The sequence below is a fragment of the Lissotriton vulgaris genome, chromosome 7, assembly GCF_964263255.1.
Source record: "Lissotriton vulgaris chromosome 7, aLisVul1.2, whole genome shotgun sequence".
Lineage (NCBI taxonomy): Eukaryota > Metazoa > Chordata > Amphibia > Caudata > Salamandridae > Lissotriton > Lissotriton vulgaris.
The window spans coordinates 575,280,556-575,299,915 of record NC_141695.1 but is presented as its reverse complement, the minus strand read 5'-3'; the positions used below and the strand labels follow the sequence as shown (position 1 = coordinate 575,299,915).

General features: G+C 42.9%; 1 protein-coding gene across 4 annotated transcripts in view; it reads right to left on the bottom strand.

Moving 5' to 3' along the window:
* Nucleotides 1-4,685: 4,685 nt before the first annotated feature.
* Nucleotides 4,686-19,360, bottom strand: part of SEPTIN9 (septin 9) — a 554,478-nt gene continuing 539,803 nt past the window's right edge. For all 4 annotated transcript variants that reach the window (XM_086930662.1, XM_086930664.1, XM_086930665.1 and 1 more), the window contains 2 exons: nucleotides 14,757-14,808; nucleotides 4,686-8,758 (listed from right to left, as the gene is read on the bottom strand). In XM_086930662.1, the coding sequence (XP_086786788.1) occupies nucleotides 8,626-8,758; nucleotides 14,757-14,808 (185 nt within the window). In that variant the 3' untranslated portion in view covers nucleotides 4,686-8,625. The remainder of the gene's footprint in view (nucleotides 8,759-14,756; nucleotides 14,809-19,360) is intronic.

The following is a 19,360-nucleotide window of genomic DNA, read 5'->3' as shown; positions in this document are numbered from 1 at the left end:
CTTGTGGTGATGGAGCCAGTAGCGCAGGATCCTGTGGCGCCGGGGCAGATGGCGGAGCCGCGGGGCAGCAGGATCTGGACTCGGGACAGTGGGGCCCGAAGGCACACCAGCAGGAGTCCGGGGCCTAAAAAGGTGGTCCATGGCAGCAAGAAACTCTTGCATTTGTTTGGGACTCGCTGACAGACCAGGGTATAGCGGGTAGGCTGCGGGATTCCGCGGCTCCGGAGGAGCCACAGGGGCAGAGCCCCCAGTCCCCCTCCGGGGAGCGACGGAGGGACGTCTGAGAGCGAACACGCTTCTTCGACTCCTTTTTATGGCGTCGCTTACTGGAATCCGAAGGCGAAGACTTGGAGCCTGAGGAGCGATGGCTCCGGTCCCGCGGGCGGTCTCGGGAACGGCCCCTAGACCCGGAGCAGCGATGAGAGGAATGCCGGACCTCCATCAATTTCTGGCACCGCTCCCGCAAAGCATTCGGTGCCATGGCACGACATTCTCGGCAGTCCCGGGAGTCGTGGTCGGTCTCCAGGCAGTAGAGGCACACACCGTGGGGGTCCGCCACCGACATGTTATGGCGGCACGACCCGCAAGACTTGAATCCGGGCATCGCTACGTGCACCAGGAGAAAAAAGGGGGGAGACAAAAGTCTCAAACAGTAGTCAACAAGCATTTACAATGCAATTGTTTTGCCTTTGTTAAAGTTAGAGCTATTGGCATTGCTCTTGACATTATTTTTATTTATGTTTTTTTGAACATAAATAAATGGCATTGTCATTTACAATCCCACTAGCTTTATCTCTCGCAAATGACACACACAAACACACACAGCCTCCCCACACACACACCCACAGAGCCCCCCACACACACACACCCACACAGAGCCCCCCGCACACACAGCCACACAAAGCCCCCCACACACACAGCCACACAAAGCCCCCCACACACACACCCACACAGAGCCCTCCACACACACCCACACAGCACAAGCAGGCAACAGGGGCACACGGAGGCACAAGCAGGCAACAGGGGCACACGGAGGCACAAGCAGGCAACAGGGGCACAAGCAGGCAACAGGGGCACACGGAGGCACAAGCAGGCAACAGGGGCACAAGCAGGCAACAGGGGCACACGCAGGCACAAGCAGGCAACAGGGGCACAAGCAGGCAACAGGGGCACACGGAGGCACAATCAGGCAACAGGGGCACACGGAGGCACAAGCAGGCAACAGGGGCACAACAAGGCAACAGGGGCACAAGCAGGCAACAGGGGCACACGGAGGCACAATCAGGCAACAGGGGCACACGGAGGCACAATCAGGCAACAGGGGCACACGGAGGCACAAGCAGGCAACAGGGGCACACGGAGGCACAAGCAGGCAACAGGGGCACACGGAGGCACAAGCAGGCAACAGGGGCACACGGAGGCACAAGCAGGCAACAGGGGCACACGGAGGACTGATGGAGGGCCCCTGACACGTAGGGGCACTCTCAGTGGATATCCCGCCCCCCTCCATCGCGTCGCTGGGGCTGTCGGGGTCTGCGTTACACTAGCATCCAGTGTGTGCCATAACTCGAGCTGAGCATCACCACCGTTTCTACTCCCAGACATAGCCCACCTTTCTTTTCTCATGAGTTCGCCCTCTCCCTGTCCTCAGTCTTTCCTCACTGGCCCCTGCTGTCCTTTACACCTGTTCATTCATCTTCGCCCGTCCCCTCTCCCTCATTAGTACCTGCACCCCATTTCATCCGTATTCTCACTCCTTTATCTCTTCCTACTGTCCTTTTTATCAGTCCAAAATCTATCTCTTGCTCATTCGTCTCTGCACCCCGTTTATACGTCTGCCCTCCCCCTCTCTTATTAGTCCGTGCTCTCTTTCACTCATCTGCCCGCAACTGCCCTACTAGTTTGTCCTCTCCTTTCACCAGCCGACCACTCTCCGCTCACACATCCCCGCTCTGCCTCCCACCTGTCGCCTCTCACTCACTAGCTCCTGCTCTCTTTTAACCAGTCTGACCCCAGTCACTCAGTCTACTCTCCCGTCAGTGTTCCCTGCTCGTTCCTCCTTTCATCCGCATATCTACTCTCCCCGCGCTCTTCTTCACCGTGCCCTCTCCTGCTCACTAGCTCCCGTGAACCTTTCCCCCGTCTCCCACTCTCCCCACGCTGGTATTTTGTATCCATTCACCATTCGACCCCCCCCCGCTGCAGTGAAGTGGGCTCCTCTCAACCCCCCTGGGCCCCGGTGCCACAGCTGCACAAGTAATGGGGCGCCCTCGCCCCTTCTCATAAATGTTATATAATGTCCGCCCCTATTCACCTTGCACCTAACCCGCTGCAGTCACTAAATGGAAAAAACAGCGCCGTTGTCGCCCTTTGCTGGCGTTGTTTCTGCTTCAATCCCTGCTCACAGACAAAAGGGTCCAACCCTAAAAAAACACCGATTAGCCGAGGCACTACTCACTGCGGGCGGCGTGGTGGTGTTGCAGGGCTCTCCCGCCTCTGATGCCGCCGGGCTCCCTCAGCTCTAGGGGGGCCCGGCAGAGCGCCCGCCATGGTTGTTCTCCTGTCTCCCGGGCTGAGAAGCACAGAGGGGGGGGGGGGCGGGAACAGACAGCAGGAGGGGGGGGGGGTGGTCGGGAAGGCTTCCTCCGTTGGCGGTCGGCCGCGAATGGCCAAAAAAACCTGGTCAAAAAAAAAAAAAAAAAACCCCCGCCCACGGCCGCGATGACAACATCGCAGAGGCGGAGATGGAAAAAAGCGCGGGAACGCCCACAAATCTGGTCCGGCCATGACGGACAGATCTCGGTTCCAATGGCTAGCCTCCATTTATGGAGCTAGCCAATGGAACAGAGGGCGGGACTAAGAGTACACTGTAGAGACATAAGATTTCTCTGGGGGCGGAGCTAAAGCTCTGTGCCCCAGGCTAAACCTAAAAAGGGACTAGGTACGTGCTCAATCTGGATCTGCGCTTGCTGGCGTGGAAAAAGAAAGAACGGACATCAGCGCGCATGGGCGGCACCCAAGTACCCTCCGTGATGTCATCTCGGCTCTGACGCCAGTGACGGTCGCGGAGTCGCAGGACGCCACCAGACACACATGGGTACTTCTAAGCAAAACTTTCCAGATCCAGTCTGACGCCTGGGGATATTCTAAGGTAAGAAATCTATCACTATTGTGTCTCTTTCAGATGTTCATTTTCACTGTATCAATGTAATGTAACTTATTATGCATAGCCATATGAATGTTCTACATTGTTATCGAGCTACAAAAGACGAGCCAAGGTTGTTCACATTAACACCTGATCAACAGTGTCAGAGTTACTAGTAGCAAAGCCAATATGGAGCGGTCTCTTGCATAGGTATAGTGTTGGAGGAATCCCTCTAAAAGTAACCCTTTGTCCTCAACAATACACCAGAAAGCATGCACAGAAGCTCAAAATTAAACAAGAAAAAAAAAAAAGACTAACAGAGCTTGGACGAGTGGCAACAGATGATCTGTGGGCTGGGGAAGGGACAGAACAGAGGTTGAAGGAAATGGAACAGGAGGCGGCACATACGGAAGTAGCAAGAAAACACTTCCATGGAGTGCAGAAAGAAAACATTAGATCCACAATGACAGCCAGGAAGGATACAAGTCATCCAATCAAAAGTAAAGTAGCAAAACTATGCTTTTTGAGGGGGGTGGGACGAAATGAGGAAGTTAAGTTATCAAATAGGAAACAAGGAAATGAGTGACAAGAAAGCCAATCTGTTGTAAGCAGCAGGCTGACCCAACTATCACTTTAAGTGTAGGTATTGTACAAATAGATCTATTAACCATAGCAGTCTGTAAGAGAGACTAACAACAATTAGTAATACAAAACAGGCCTCTTGTTCGCTACGGCGAGTCTATGGGTTCCAATTTTCTTAGAACGCACATTGCATTTAGGCTGGAAATTATCAATGAATAATAAGTTCTCTTTGGCACCAATTAACAGGTTCTGTGGGGCTAACACACTAAAGCAGGAATCCGCAAGAAGGAGCAATGTGCAAGAGCCAGGAAGCTATTGCATGGCATTAAGAAAATAAATGAGTCTTGGCTGGTTGTAAATACTTTAAGAAAAAACGATTCAAATTAAATTTGTATCCCAATACATAATAGGACGCCAAGCAGTGAAAATGCAGGATCAAATAGTATTAAAATGTATGGGCAAGATTAGGTGACTAAAGTACTGGCGTTGGTAACTAATTCATAGGGGACACTGCATTTCCGCAAGGTTTCCCTTGTAGGTTCAACACACAACTCCATTCCAGAGCTCCTTACTTTAACCCTTTCGATGCTGATGATGAGCTGAGCTCGTCGTCACCCACGGGTGTCGTGTGCTGATGACGAGCTCAGCTCGTCATAGTGCCACTAAAATGGCATTTTCCAGCACAGGGGGGGGAAAACGCCCAGCAGCCATGTGGTTAAGAAATGGAGGACAGCAGTGCAAGCATCCATCATACTTCGCACAGGAAGCAAACAATGTTGCCACCACAGACATAAGAGGTAGGGCCTGGGCATAAGCAGTTCAAACTGCGCATCAACACATCCTAACCTACCAAAGTGTTTAAATACGAAGCTTTGATGGCAGAGTTCTTAGTTTCTCAAACAGGCCGACAACCTTAATCCACCAATGTATTAAAGAAAGATAAAATAACACAAAAATCTGCATTTTCAACATTTATTTTAGGAAATACATATTAAAACATAAATTTGTTTTGCTTTTTATTTATACAAAAAGGACTAAATTTGACAATGCATATAACCAACACAAAGGGCATTTTATTAAATCGTGACAAAAAGAATACATTATTTGGAGTTAAAAAAAAAACATCGGGCTATGATGAAGAAATAAAAAATTGCTTTCCTTGCTTGAACCTGCTGAAGGATCAATTGGACCCAATGGAAAATAAAACAAAAAAAGACAGCTCTTGAAGTGCATGAGATTTTTTTCCATTTTAAAATTTTTCTTTACATTTGAAATATATATCTATATACTATTAGTTAATACACAGTTTTTCATTTTGCTAGAATATAGCATGTCAACAAGTACACCATTTATTTCCTTTTTTCCAACAACAACGTTACAGAGTTCTGTACTTGTTAGGAGAAAGTGTGTTCCAAGGCTGAGGGGTAAACTGTAAGGCTGCACCCCTCTTCGCTCGCAACATGGCATCAGCATGACCCACGGCAAATTGAGTGGGACTACTTATGCCAACTAAATACCAAAGGCTATTTCAAGCCAAAGATTCGCCAAGGAGAGCAATTTTTCTCTTCCTGGGAAGAAATAACTTATTGTTTAAAACAAACTGGCACAGTCTACAAAGCAAGGAAGGAGATACTCGAACCAAGGCATGATTTGAGGGTCTCTGGGAAAATGACCATTACAGAGCAACAGTTGAAAGCGACCACAAAACATGCATATTATTTGCTATATTATTCGTTACTTTCAGCAGCTAACTTGACTTAAACGGGCATTATGCAACCGCTAATTACTTGCCTGGATAAGGCTTCCCAATTCTCAGGTTGATTATTGCCAACATTATTGCTACAGCATTCCTGTGGGAAGAACCTACATCCTCTCTACCCTTTGCTTTTCCCCTCAGGTGATCCGCCTTCTCCAAAGACATCTTTCCGTGTTCACCCATACTTCGATGACCTCTACAGGTTCATCAACGCACTCTATAGATAAGTAAGCATAGGCACTAGACGGACCAGAGCTAAATGTGCACATAACGTTACCTTCTTCGCCTGTTCCTCTCCCTACCAACTTTACTTCACGTGCAAACTGACATCGAGATATTACCTGCTTCCAAACAAGCAGCTCCGGGATTCTGCCCAAATCTGTTCCTTGATACTGAAGTTTTGCATCCTACCAGAGGTACATTAGGCAGATAATAGTTAATTCGGGAGCCATGCACACAGTCAGCAAGGACATAGGATATGCTGGGGAAGAGCCCAAGTCACTGGGAGGGGGGCTGCAGTCTACCCACTCAAAGTTATAGCAATACCCTCTCCTTCTAGATAGTGGGTATGAAGGTTTACAAAAGATAAAATGGGAGCTCTAACTGTCTTAGTACACAAACATCACCCAGAATCAATACTACCACCTTGCACTTAGGCACAAACATTTGAGAGGTTCCCCCAAAAATAGTCAGTTTGAAGATTTCGTTTCACATACCTGCACTGGGAGATTTCAACTCCCATTCACCAAGCACAAGCATCACAACCCGGCTTACCCAAGCCACAGATCGATCTGCAAGGATTTTGTGCACGTGCGTTTGTGAATGGTCCATACAAGATACTTTCAAACAGATGTGTGGACTTTGTGTCACTAAGAGAAATCACCAGAGTTTTTTCAAATAAAATGTCTGGCTAATGCACAAAATCCCCCAATTTCAACTCAAAACTTTAGGTTGCTCATGCCAACAATCAGTTTACCTCTGGTGACTGACTGGTCTATGGAGAAATCTGGGTATATGCTAACAGGCTAGAAGGGCAATGGAACAGCCACCAAGACACACACGTGACTCACTGTGCTCAATCCTTAACAACCTTTCATTACCCCTTTGGGTGAAGAGATTAATTAGGCAGCCTGCCCAGTTGGCATTTCAGAATTCCCAGTTGAGAAATAGATACAGCAAACCACCATGACCACACTCCTCTTTTAAGATAAAACACAAGTCCTGAACTAAACAATCCACTGAAATAGGGCCCCCGAGACCCAGAGTACCAAGTATTTTGATCAGTTCCAGCAAGGCATTTTTGGAGCACTTGGTAAAAATATCCACCCCCAAAACAGTTACACCAAAAAAAAAGGAATTAAAAAAAAGTCTGAAGCAACTGCGAGGCTAACTTCCCTGTACAAAAGGCACTTATGTTGCGTTGGACGGTTTACCAGAAGAAGAGAATTTGCAACTTTACTACTGAGCACACTCTTTCAAAGGCATTCAGTGTCAACGAGAATTGGCTCTCCTTGCTTTGAGCCTCAATAGTAAGTATAGGTAAGGGAATACCCTCTACCCCTTCAACAGTGGGAATTGAAAGGGGGGAGGGGGTGGGAGGGCGAAGACAGAATGGAGTGAACTAAAGAAACTCCAACCGAAACGATTGCAAAGGTTGCCTCAATATATTTAGTTCTGTTCCACAAAATGTAACCAGAGGTCTGCTGACTAAGACAGTGGAGCTCGATGCATTTCCTGAAAACATACCTAGACTGTTCTGTCCAGGAAGGTCCTTAGAGGCGTTGCCAACTCACTGCTGCAATGTTGAGAAATAAACGTGTACATCGTTTCCTATTGTGGATGCACAATTCACAAATGCATTCAGGGAGAAATCAAGCAAGTCATATGGTGAGCCTTATCTGCTGGGTAGGTCTCATATCTTGCCGTAGTTAAGAAGGATGTTTTGGAACTATGCCTACCCATACAATGCATAGAGTACAGTCTGAGAACTAGGACCAGGAGTAGAACATGCAAAAAATATGCTCGTAATTGAAGCAAGATCATCAATAAATTTCAATTATTTAAAAAGTATACCACATCCAATGTCATTTTACTATTTAAGGCTATACTTTGTTAAATAAAGTGAAAAGCTGCTTGATTTAACACATTTAATAATCAAAAGAGCTTCAGGTGAGACAAAGAGGACCAGCAGGACGAACGCAACCCCAGAAAATATTGGAATCAATCATATAAAAAGGATTCTTCAACGCAATAAAAGCTCATATGTCAACACAATTATGAATGGCTGAATTGGCTTTGCTGGTTACAATCCAATATTTGTGGAGTCCACATGGTGTTTGATGGTGAGTGCGCCTCACAATGTACGCAGCATCAACAGCAAAAATGATTGCTGGCCATCTTAAAGCCTGGGAACTCATGCTGGTCTTTTCCCCTACATTTGAAAGACAATCATTAGTCAATAATTCATCCAAGGATTCCTTCAAGCCGCTGTCCTCGTTGTGGTAGAGTATATCTTGGGTTTCAACAGGTCACATTTTGCATTCACAGCTGGGTCAACATAAATCACTACTGGCAGAAAAAGGGAGTGCGATATGAGAGGTGACTGGCAGAATAATACTGGAAACCTCAAACAAGCCTACTACATCATCCATCACCGTCCTCTCCACCACCTCAGGTTGTTGTTTTGGCATCAGTGCTCTAACAAGGCAGGCTAGGTTGAGACAGTATGGGGAATGTGGCATGGCACTTAGACCTAGCTGTATATTGCAGTCTTTAAAAGAAAAAGACAGGAGAAAAAAATAAAAGTATACAACTGAAATGTAGAGAGGCACCAAGAATCTATCAACCCCGATAAGAGTAAATAAGATGCTTTTAGCACAAGGAACAATTTCACAGTGTCCAGTCATGGCACAAGTTACATATTGTTAACATACTCGTCTGTGGATGGAGTGGTTACATCAATCCCCCACCGCCCAGTCACCGGAGACCGGAACAAACCCTAAACCGGATCCACATCCCCCTGAATGCCATACTCCCTGGACAGTTTCTTCTATTTTGGTCAAAGTCACAATGGCAGGATGGAAAGGTGCGAGGATGAAACATTCTACCGGAACCAAGGTTCCACTGCACAAAGGGCTGGGCGTTACATTTCGTTGGACATGTGGTCTTTGTCGGACATTCCATTAGAGAGCACGTTTCCCTCATTCAGGCGCCGCACGCGGTATGCCTCAAAATGGATGCTGCTGGTGATGTCCTTGATGTTCTGCATGTGGGTTCTGTGGAGGAATAAGACAGCCTTCTATTAGAAATCTGGAACTGGACACATTGCATCTCACAGGAAAATGACTTTTCCACCCGACAACCCCACCCTAACGCCATTACCCCAGAGACTAAGGGATAATTAGAGTGCAAATCTAGCTACAAAACAATGGACAGCCATACAATAAGAATGCATCACTTGCCTGTAACACTTTTTTTTAATGACAAAGTCGTATATCCATATGGAGTGCACTCTTCTCCCACTTAGTGTGGGGTTCCAGATAATACAACATTTTTCTTCAAATACTTTGTTTGGGCTTTTAAATTGAATGGAATGACTCCTGGTAACACTGCTCGAAAGTTACAATGCTTCAGGAAGCAGATAACTTTAGACTGTTTTCGTTTTTTCCCCTCACAATGATGGGGTCTCTGCTTGTGGTGTAATGCAATAATATTGATGCTCTTTTCTTTCTTGCCATACTAGTTTCCAGAAAATGAGAATGGTATTATATTTTCTGTTTGTAGAGTGTGTTGCTGTAGATCCAATTGTGTGCAAATACTGTAAACCAGTACCCATAACCTCTTAAACAGTAGCTGGCATAAAGTAGCAGCAATAAGATGGATCAGGGTTTAACACAATTTGACCGACTTGCACTTCCTTCCTATCTTTGACCATCAGCCCAGTAGTACTTTGTGAAAATGCTGAAGCAGTGGTTTTTCAAAAGGTCTACCGATAGAATATATATATTTTTTTTACGCCTTGACTTCTCCTCTCTGCCCCCAGAGTCCATGTAAATTTGGCCTTTGCACAGCAAACCTGAACACATCCACCAATCCACAAGGCAGTGCCAGATTTTAACACCGCTTTCCCTGATGTGGCTGTAAGAATACTACATACCAGTGGCTTAGTTTCCCCGATTTACTTCGTTCCATTACTGCTGTACATTAAATCTCGGGTAATCAAATGAGACCGTTTGCACAACAGGGGAATAGGGTACTAGTAAGTAGTATGAGAAAGGAGATCCCTTGGTGAAAATGAATGCCCCACACAAATAGAAAAAGTGAATTGGTGACTATGCTCTAGCCCATATATTAGAAGTGAGTGTCAATAACAAACTAAAAAGATATTTTTGGAAAAAATTATTAGTACTTTTATTTTCAATTCTTGCGCAAGAAAGCACATAATCAAGGGACAGAGCTATCTCCATAGACATTATAAGCAAAACGTGTCCTGGACTAGTCTCTTCTATTTCGTATTCCCAGATATGTACTGCTATGACAAATAGGATTGTCTGTTTTTTTGTTCCCTCCTCTGTCTTTTCTTATCTTTAGGACTAATTGTTTTATTGTTTTTATTTAGAGATGATTTTGTGGTATATTTGAATGCAATGAGTATGCCCTGTTTTTAAAGCAATTTTTGTACAAAAAAACCTCTTAATTAATTGAAAATAAAAGTACTAATAATTTTTTACAAAAATATCTTTTTAGTTTGTTATTGACACTCACTTCTAATATATGGGCAAGAGCATAGTCACCAATTCACTTTTTCTATTTGTGTGGGGCATTCATTTTCAGCAAGGGATCTCCTTTCTCATAGTACATTAAATCTCGCCTTACGAGTGTGGAATGCCCTTTCGGCTACTCCTTGTGGATTTAGGAAGAGTGTTGCCAGTTCAATAGTCTCATTAATATAAATATGCAAAGCCAACTTGGGTTGAAACAGGAGAAGAATACGCAACACTACCTGTACTTGTGTGTTTGAATGTTGTTCTAAAGATGAAGTCTGTAATTCACTTACACTTTGAGACTAGTACCATTAAGAAAAACACTTCAAGATAGCCTTGCAGAGTACATGTACGTTGAGGCTCAAATTGAATAATAGAATATTAATTGGCCTACATCGAACAAAATTAAAAATTGCATAAATGAGTTTCAAGTGTTCACGATAACCACTCTTTTCAACCCTTCCCAAAAAGCCTTAAACTGACATTTTGAAAATACAGACTATAAAAAAAACTAAACGGAACTGCTGCTAAATTAACCTGTATTAATGTTTTTGCCAGAACCAATTGTTGAAGAAGAAAAAAACTTTGTCTTGAACTGTTGAAAATAATGGATTAGCAGAAGTAGAAAGATGCATAATGTGCATCCATTGTGCAATATAACACACTGCTGTAGAACTTCTACCACCTTGTAACACATTTATACATTACAAAAAAAGCTACATATCAGTTAATTTGCCTTAAATGGAGCATCAATCCTTCATGCAATTATTTCAAAGGTGAGGTTTGTCCTGAAGAAAAGCATAACTCAGCACACATTGTGCATCCATTGCAACCAGGTCAGTTGTCCAATATGTGCCTGCTCCTGCACCTCCCACTTTGGCATAATCCTGAAATGCTTCGTAAGCACCCTGCGGCATTTGGATACTACCCCGGTTAAGAGCAGAATGATACATCCATGCCTAGCAGGCCACTGCAGAATGGTCTTTATTTTAACCACAGTTTAACTTAAGAGCATATATATAATGTTTTAATGTTTTATATCAGGACGTAAAAATACGATCTGTATCGTGTATAGTTCTAATTCTGACTGTCCCGATGCTTTTCACTATTTAAGTTCTGAACTGGTGGGGTGGGGATTTGATAGTTATAAAGGGACTTCAATTGCAATATGGACAACAAAATAGATACTACCAACCGTAAAACACGGGTCAGAATGGTTAGGACCCAGTCAGCTATGCTCAAATTATTGCATATACACCAGCTAAGCAATACATGGAGGACATTGTTCCCAATGCTGCCAGGGTATACCTTCTACTCATCTCCACACAAACACTACTCCCAAATTGATATGACTTATTAAGAGATCACTACTGGAAAACGCACTTATAGAGGTTTGCCCTAAAATCACATCTGACCACAATCCAGTGATGCTAACATCACAGAAGCCGTTGGGGGGTCGGAGAGGCTTATTGGGCCTTCTCATTTCCTTGACACCTACTTAGTAATCTTGAGTACCAGGTGCATATCAGAGAAGAATTGGTGGAATATTTAAGAAATAAGAGGCAACGCTCCTATCTCAGTTGTATGGGACAGTATGAAAGCTTTTGCCAGAGGGACTACTCTCCAGTTTATTCTAGCTCAGAATAGGCAGGTAATCCAGGAGGCAGAACAGGATTGCCTAGACTATTCAGATCTTGAACGTCAACATGCAAAAGCGATTGTAGCCAGGGACCCAGCGGAGCAGCCAGTATTCCTCCGGCTCTTAGAAATAAGATCTAAGCTTAACAGAAGGTTAGAGAAGGTTGCCGCTAACTACCTCAAGCATAAAATGCTGCAGTATAATACGGGGAGAGGTTTGGACGGCTGTTGGCTATTCAGATCTCTGATAGGCAGGCTAGATTTAGTATCAAATGCATCAGGCTAGATTTAGTATCAAAGGAGAATGTGGTCTACTTAATTGTTAGACTACATCCTGTGGTAGAGAATAAAGATTATTCTACGATAAACTATATAGCAAGTCAGCCTCTTATAATAATCACACTCCTTTTGAATACTTACAAGAGAGCCACTTGCAACGGCTTGGTGCTGCGAAGTCTGCATCATTGCAAAGAGATATAGAGCTAGCTGAGGTGGAGGATGCAATCAAGACACTGTCCCGCTTGAATTCTATAAAACATTTAGGGATACTCTGGCACCTGTCTTTATGGAATTAATCACTTACATCACTGCTGGGGGTGATGCTCCTGCCTCTTGGAGTGTTACTAAAATAGTGGTATTCCCTAAGAACGTAAAACCACTTGAGACAGAGGCTAGAATTGCCCAATATCTTTGATCCACTAGGACGCCAAACTTTTTTCTAAAATGTTGGCCTCACGCCTGGCCCCTCTCACCCACCAGTTAGTCTCTGGTCAACAGCATGGGTTCATTCCTGGTAGAGATACAGCGGCCGATATTAATACAGCTATCGCAGCCTTTGATAGATCAGGTAAATTAAACAAACACATAGGGATGATCATGCTTGATGCTGAGAAGGCTTTTGACAGTAGTCTGGGAAGCACTTTGGCTTACTATGTCAACATTTGGTCTCGGCTCCCGGTTTATCTCCTTGGTTCAGAAACTTTATAAAAACCCGGTAGCAAGAGTTAAGCTGAACGGCATTTCATCAGCGCATTTTTCTGTCCAAAGAGGTACATGGCAGGGCTGTCCACTTTCTCATTTACTGTTTGCCCTCTATATGGAACCTTTTATAAGGCATCTACTGCAGAACGCAGGGATATTCCCAGTGTGTCTGAACGGCATGGAACTCAAGCGGACTGAGTATGCAGATGACATTGCTGTTTTTTCTGCCAACCCTGTGTCACCATAGCCGGTATCACCCGAGGGACCAAGCTTTTTGGTTCTTTTTCAGGTTACAAGCTAAACTTAGCTAAGGCCGAGACGATCCTTAATTTTCAACCGGATACCCTGCCTATTTCTCTGGGGAATACTAAGTTGGCTACATATCTAGGTCTCTGCCTTAGCAGCCAAGTATAGGATCTTGTCACCTTGAACTGTGAGTCACGCCTTAAAACTGTTTCAGCAAAACAACATAGTTGGCATCGGCTTCCCTTCAGCATATATGGAAGGTGTAACATAATTAAAATAAATATACTGCCTAAATGTCTATATTTATACCGCTCAATACCTTTGTCGATCCCACGGTCTTTCTTTAAGCATTTAGACAGGCCAGTAGGCAGATTTATTTGGGGGTATAGACTAGCTGAAAGGGCCCTTAGGTACATTAAATTACCCTATAAAAAAGGGAACTTTAAGCTCCCAGACTTTAAGCTTTATTTTTGGGCTACATTTATTGTGTGGATCCAGAGTTTGCTTAATGGGCTGGATGCTGGTCTGACTTCACTGTCTTACCAACTAGCTTGTGGACCTTCTAACGGGTTCACACTATATAAGACCTCCGATCCAAACTGCTACAAGCGAGTTAGATTCAAGGTAGTCAAGGTTATCACAAGGATCTGGCAAGATATTAGTAAGGAATATTCTTTGCCCTAGCTGCATCAGTGTATTGGACAATCCAATGCTTCCCAATAAATTACAGGATTACATCGGAAGAGTCTGGCAGCGTAAGGGCATTAACTGATTAGGACAACTGTATGATGGGCAGAGATTGCGACCTTTTTCCACATTAAAGGGCAAGCTTTTTTTAAACAAATTATGCGATTAGGTCAAATAAGTATGGATTTTATTTTCTCTTGCTAATTCAGCACTTTATAGTTTTGCATTTTGACATACCAAATAAACAAAACAACAACAATAATTGTCTTATATGTACAATTGTGGCATTCCAAATACTTCGAATCATTGTAATACCCTGCTCCCCTGCCCCACAACTCAGTCATTCTCATACAACCCGAAACCTTGAAGGCACATACTTAAACTCCAGCATCAACCACCACAGAAAGTGTGAACCGAATCCCTTTGTGCTAATGCTCATCGAATCTCCAGATCCAGTGCATGCTCTCCAGATGCTAGGTTTTCTCCATTAAGCAACACCAATCATGTCCGAACCACAATGGCGAAAACAAACAATCAATCTAAGGTGAAGTATGTGTCCTGAGGTATTGTGGGTTCATGCATGCTCGAGAGCAAAGACTTCATTTAAAAATAATAATAATAATAATAATAAAAGTGGCAATACTCTAAACCTAATACTAAATCGCAGAGAAATGCACAGGACGAAATATGAAATACAGGCTATAAATTGACATACAGGCCAACCAGTGATACTCTAGTGATATTGCAACAGAAAAAATAGCCTGCAATGAGCTGTGTACTGGAGAGAAGCTACTCGCACCACAACATAAAATAAACCCTCTGCCCAGAGGAATACTCGGAATTTCTCCCCTAGTTTTGAACTTCCGCCATACACTGCAGCAGTTTAAATCCTCCAGATTGGAACCACCCATGGTACATCCTTCAGCCCCTTCCTGCGAAATACATTCCAGTCACCTACCTGATGAGAAGATCTCGCAGGTACGCAAACTCGCAGTGGCCTGTATTTTCAACTAGAGGGAGAAGGAAGAAAACATGTTAATCACTTTAACTTCACCTCCAGAGAGAAGGAGACAAGTACAGTTTTAGCACTTTGTGTTAGCAATGAGCTCACAGCAAAAATATAATGTTGCACATTGCCGGGTGCCTCAGAAGAGCTTAGGAAGGAACAGAGTCAATCACAGGTTGGGTGGCCCCGATGCATGACTGACTACCTGTCTAAACCAAGGACTGCAATGCAGCCAGAGTGACTGGCAGAGCGTTTTGGAAGGATTCCATCAATTGCCTTTTTTTGTTTTAATAGGACCACCCAGTTCAAATGTCATAATTGCTGTGTAAAATGCCCACGTTACCCTTGAACTCATACTCTTGGCACTATCGAGAGGGTCTTAGTACAGCACTTGCGTGGTACAATACCCACTAAAGGGGCTTTCTAGACCGCATTGCCTAGCACCACTGTCGCTATGCTGTCGCTATGCTGTCACTGTGCTATTCGCTAATAACATGAAAACCTACATGGTCATTTGAAGACCTTGTGCCTCCTCTGTCCAACACTCCTGTGTGGTATGAATGTAGCTACTACAAGTCGAATTTACAGCTCTTGGCATACACTTTTTCCTGGATTCCACAAGTAGTATAGTCACACCAAATGCAAATTTCAAATGACATTGCAACCATTTATTTGATGTTCTCACCGAATCCAGTCTTATCCCAATCCAATCCAATAGTCCAACTAAAGCACAGCTTCTATAGTAAGATGCCTCGGCTGCCTGTTTAATGTATGGATGTCTCTGAAAAGTATCTGCTAACAATATGCTTAAATTATCTAAAAGTAAGATTCCAGAACGTCTATGAGAAAAAGTAAATTATTAAAATGATGTGCATAGCTAGTTTATATTTCTAGAGTTTTACTTATCACTACAGCAATGTGTGTTTTTCCAGCCACGCAATTATCTAACCGAATGCCCTGTATAAACTATTGGTTGAACTTCAATGACTATTGGTAACCCGAAAGCATCCTTTATAATCTTTGTAGGCTTAATCGCGGTTTGAAATAATGATGCACTTCGAAAATTCTACTGCAGCAGAGCAGGAGTCGTGACACCTTGTTCTAGAACTGCACATTTGCCAAGTAGGCCTACCTCTATGGCATGTATTTTTTCTACCCGGTAGCTCTCTTCTGGGGATTTTACCACAAATGTAATCTACTCTCCTGGACATGGGACCTCCAGAATTGGAAAACATTAACAATTTGCATGCATCATTAATGAATCTTTACTGCCTGGCTGTACTCTTTGGCACCTTTGAGGAGATTGGATAAGGCAAGTCAAAGATCCCTCTACTGTGTGATGGGTTCATGTAACTTGCCCACCTACATAGCCTTACGTGGTTTGATGCCCTCAATTCCTGCCTTTGCAACATTAAAATCTGCCAACGCTTAATTTACTAAAAATTGTAACTAAAAACAGGGATCCAAAGATTTTTAGAAGCCACCCCTAATGCGAGTGCTGATGAATACCAGATCAACCCAGTTTTCTTTTCTCTTTTTTCTTCCAGCACTCAGCATTGAAACTACCTCTCTGACCAGTTTTCATATGAAGCCTCTTGCCCGGCTTACTGTTGGAATCTCTTGCTGGTTCAGGCGCAGAAAAAAAAAAAGAAAAAAAAAAAAATTTATATATATATATATATATAACCTACTGGCGGTCGCCAGTAGGTATATATAGTTAGAATTTTCAAAAATCCCATAGAGAAAAAATCCTATGTCTAATAACTTTGGCGTTTGTGGACGGAATTGGCTGAAATTTTCAGGAAAATGGAACATTTTGTTTCTGAGCAGCCCCTGACAATTTGGGGGGGTTTCATCAAGGGGGGCCGAGAAAAAAGGGGGGTCCCAAAACGCTTTTTTCCCCATGTTAATTTCCATAGGGCGGTTGGCCTCACTTTTAGCTCGAACGGCTGAATGGATTTGCACGAAACTTGGCAAAATTGTAGGGACTGTTAGCCCGATGTGCCTTTGCTAGGTCTCAATATATGTGCTCCAGTGGATTTTGAGTAATTTAGGTTCAAAAAAAGATATATATCTGGGCGGAGCCTAACCACACATCTGATCTGATTGGCTGTCAGCACTTCATCCAAGAAGTGTTGGCAGCCATCTTGGGACCAATATACATGATAGCACCTCATTAAAAAGCATTGTAGTTAATAGAGGGTTTTAGGACTTTAGTTACATTATAAATCATTTGTTGATGGTACCATACTCGTTTTAGGAATTGTGGTGGGTTCTAAGGTGATTTTACCATGTGAAAAAACCTTCTGCTGTGATATCATGAATATTGTTTGAAAGAAAACTAACATCTCATGATTTTCCCACAGTGGTTTGGAAGGGGATCTATAAGCTAAACTGAAAGCATATTTTCTGTAAATTCACATTATCTTTCTCAGTCATGTGAAAATGAAGTCTGACATTCTCAGTAAAACATGTACATCCAACAAGGACAGAGACTGTCAGTTGATTCCTTTGTGTTCTACTGCAGCCTCCTAGAGTGTTCTAAAGAACAACTAGAGCGCTAACAGTCCTACTTATTACAAAGGTATGGCACACCTGAAGCCATCTTGATTGGAATAAAGTGGTAACTCTTAAAACATTTAATTTAAAAAGAAACAACATGAGGGGGTATATTTTGCCATAGAAAGTATGATTAGTGCTGCAGAAAGAAAAATGAGGGCACATTTTGAGTGACTTCTCAAACCCTCTTCAATTTCATTAAACAATTCTGACATACAGTCTCCCAAGATGGCCACCAGAGACAAAAGAGCCTAAATGTAGCCCAAATATCACCCAGATGTACCCCAAGTATAGCCCAATGACAGAATGTCCCAGAGTGTTCTAAAGAACAACTAGAGCGCTAACAGTCTTACTTATGACAAAAGTATGGCACACCAGAAGCCATCTTGATTGGAATGAAGTGGTAAGTCTGAAAACACTCAATTTAAAAAGGAACAACATGAGGGGGTTAATTTTGCCATAGAAAGTATGATTAGTGCTTCAGAAAGAAAAATTAGGGATCATTTTGAGTGACTTCTCAAATCCTCTTCTATTTCATTAAAAAAATTCTGACATGCAGACTGAAACATGCACTTTGAATACCAGCAGCAGACGTCCCTGGTGAGCAGTAGCTTTACTACAGTGATCTAATGTGCAACTAGAGTGCTAACATTCAGAATTTATGGCAAATGTGTGACACATCTGAATGTCTTCTTGATGGAACCAAAGTAAACAAGCATTGAAAATGCAATAGATCTCGCCCTCGTTTAAGTTAAAGCCATTCTGTTTGTAATGAGGTGGCTTTTTAGCTTTGCTTTTATTAGTGTTTTTTCAACTTTCATGTAAATAACATGCATCTGTATGCATATAAGTATATGTATGCATACATTTAGGTTTGTATTTATATAGATATACAGATGATATATGTTTATATATGTATGTATATATATATATATATATATATATATTCACTGAAAAAACCATAGGCTATAGACCATATATAGTTAGGAATTAGCATTTACAAAACCTTGAAAATTCACTGAAAAAACCATAGGTTATAGACCATATATAGTTAGGAATTAGCATTTACAAAACCTTGAAAATTCACTGAAAAAACCATAGGTTATAGACCATATATAGTTAGGAATTCGCATTTACAAAACCTTATTTTACTCACACAAAACCATTGAAATTCCATATATAGTTAGTTGCACTAACTATATATCGCGCACCCGCAATCCACTGCTGATGATGTCACATATTACATCATTCATGACATGGTCAGTGACATCACTGATGACATCACTGATGACATCTCAAATGACATCACTGATGACATCACTGATGACAACATCCAGTGACTGTATGTTTCTGTAAAGTTAAAATATGTCTTACATATTGAAGAATGAGTGGATGTATAAGTGTCTGGATGAAGGATTTAGTAGGTGCATGACTGACTGTATGAGTGAGTGATTAAATGTGTCTCACTGAGTGCATGGGTTAGTAACTAAACTGTCTTAATTTGTGCATCATTATGTCTGTTGTTCTGTAAACTGTTGCATGTGTTGATAAGTAGCTATATGAGTAACTATATGGGTTATTGATTGGTTGCCCAAGTATTTGTATGGGAGACTGAGTGTGTGTGTGGGTGGCTGGGAGGTGTATGACTCATGCATAGATGTGTGAGCAGTTGATTCACTAGATGTATGGTTTCAAAAGTGCATGTGGAAACAGCTGTATGGGCGGTTGACTGTGTGCATGAGTGTATTGGTGAGTGAATGGATATCTCAGTGCTACATGTCAAAGTAAGTACATATGTAAAACACAGTACATGTGAGAGTTGACATATATAAATAACTGTGCATAAGAGCCAGTGAATGTGTGAGTGGCTGTATGGATCATTGTGAACTTGTATCAGGGATTGTATAAGAGAGTAAATATGTGTTAGTATATGTTTGAATAAGTAAAGTTTGTATAACTGTATAGTTGAGGAAATGGAGGTGTGATTGATTCTTTGC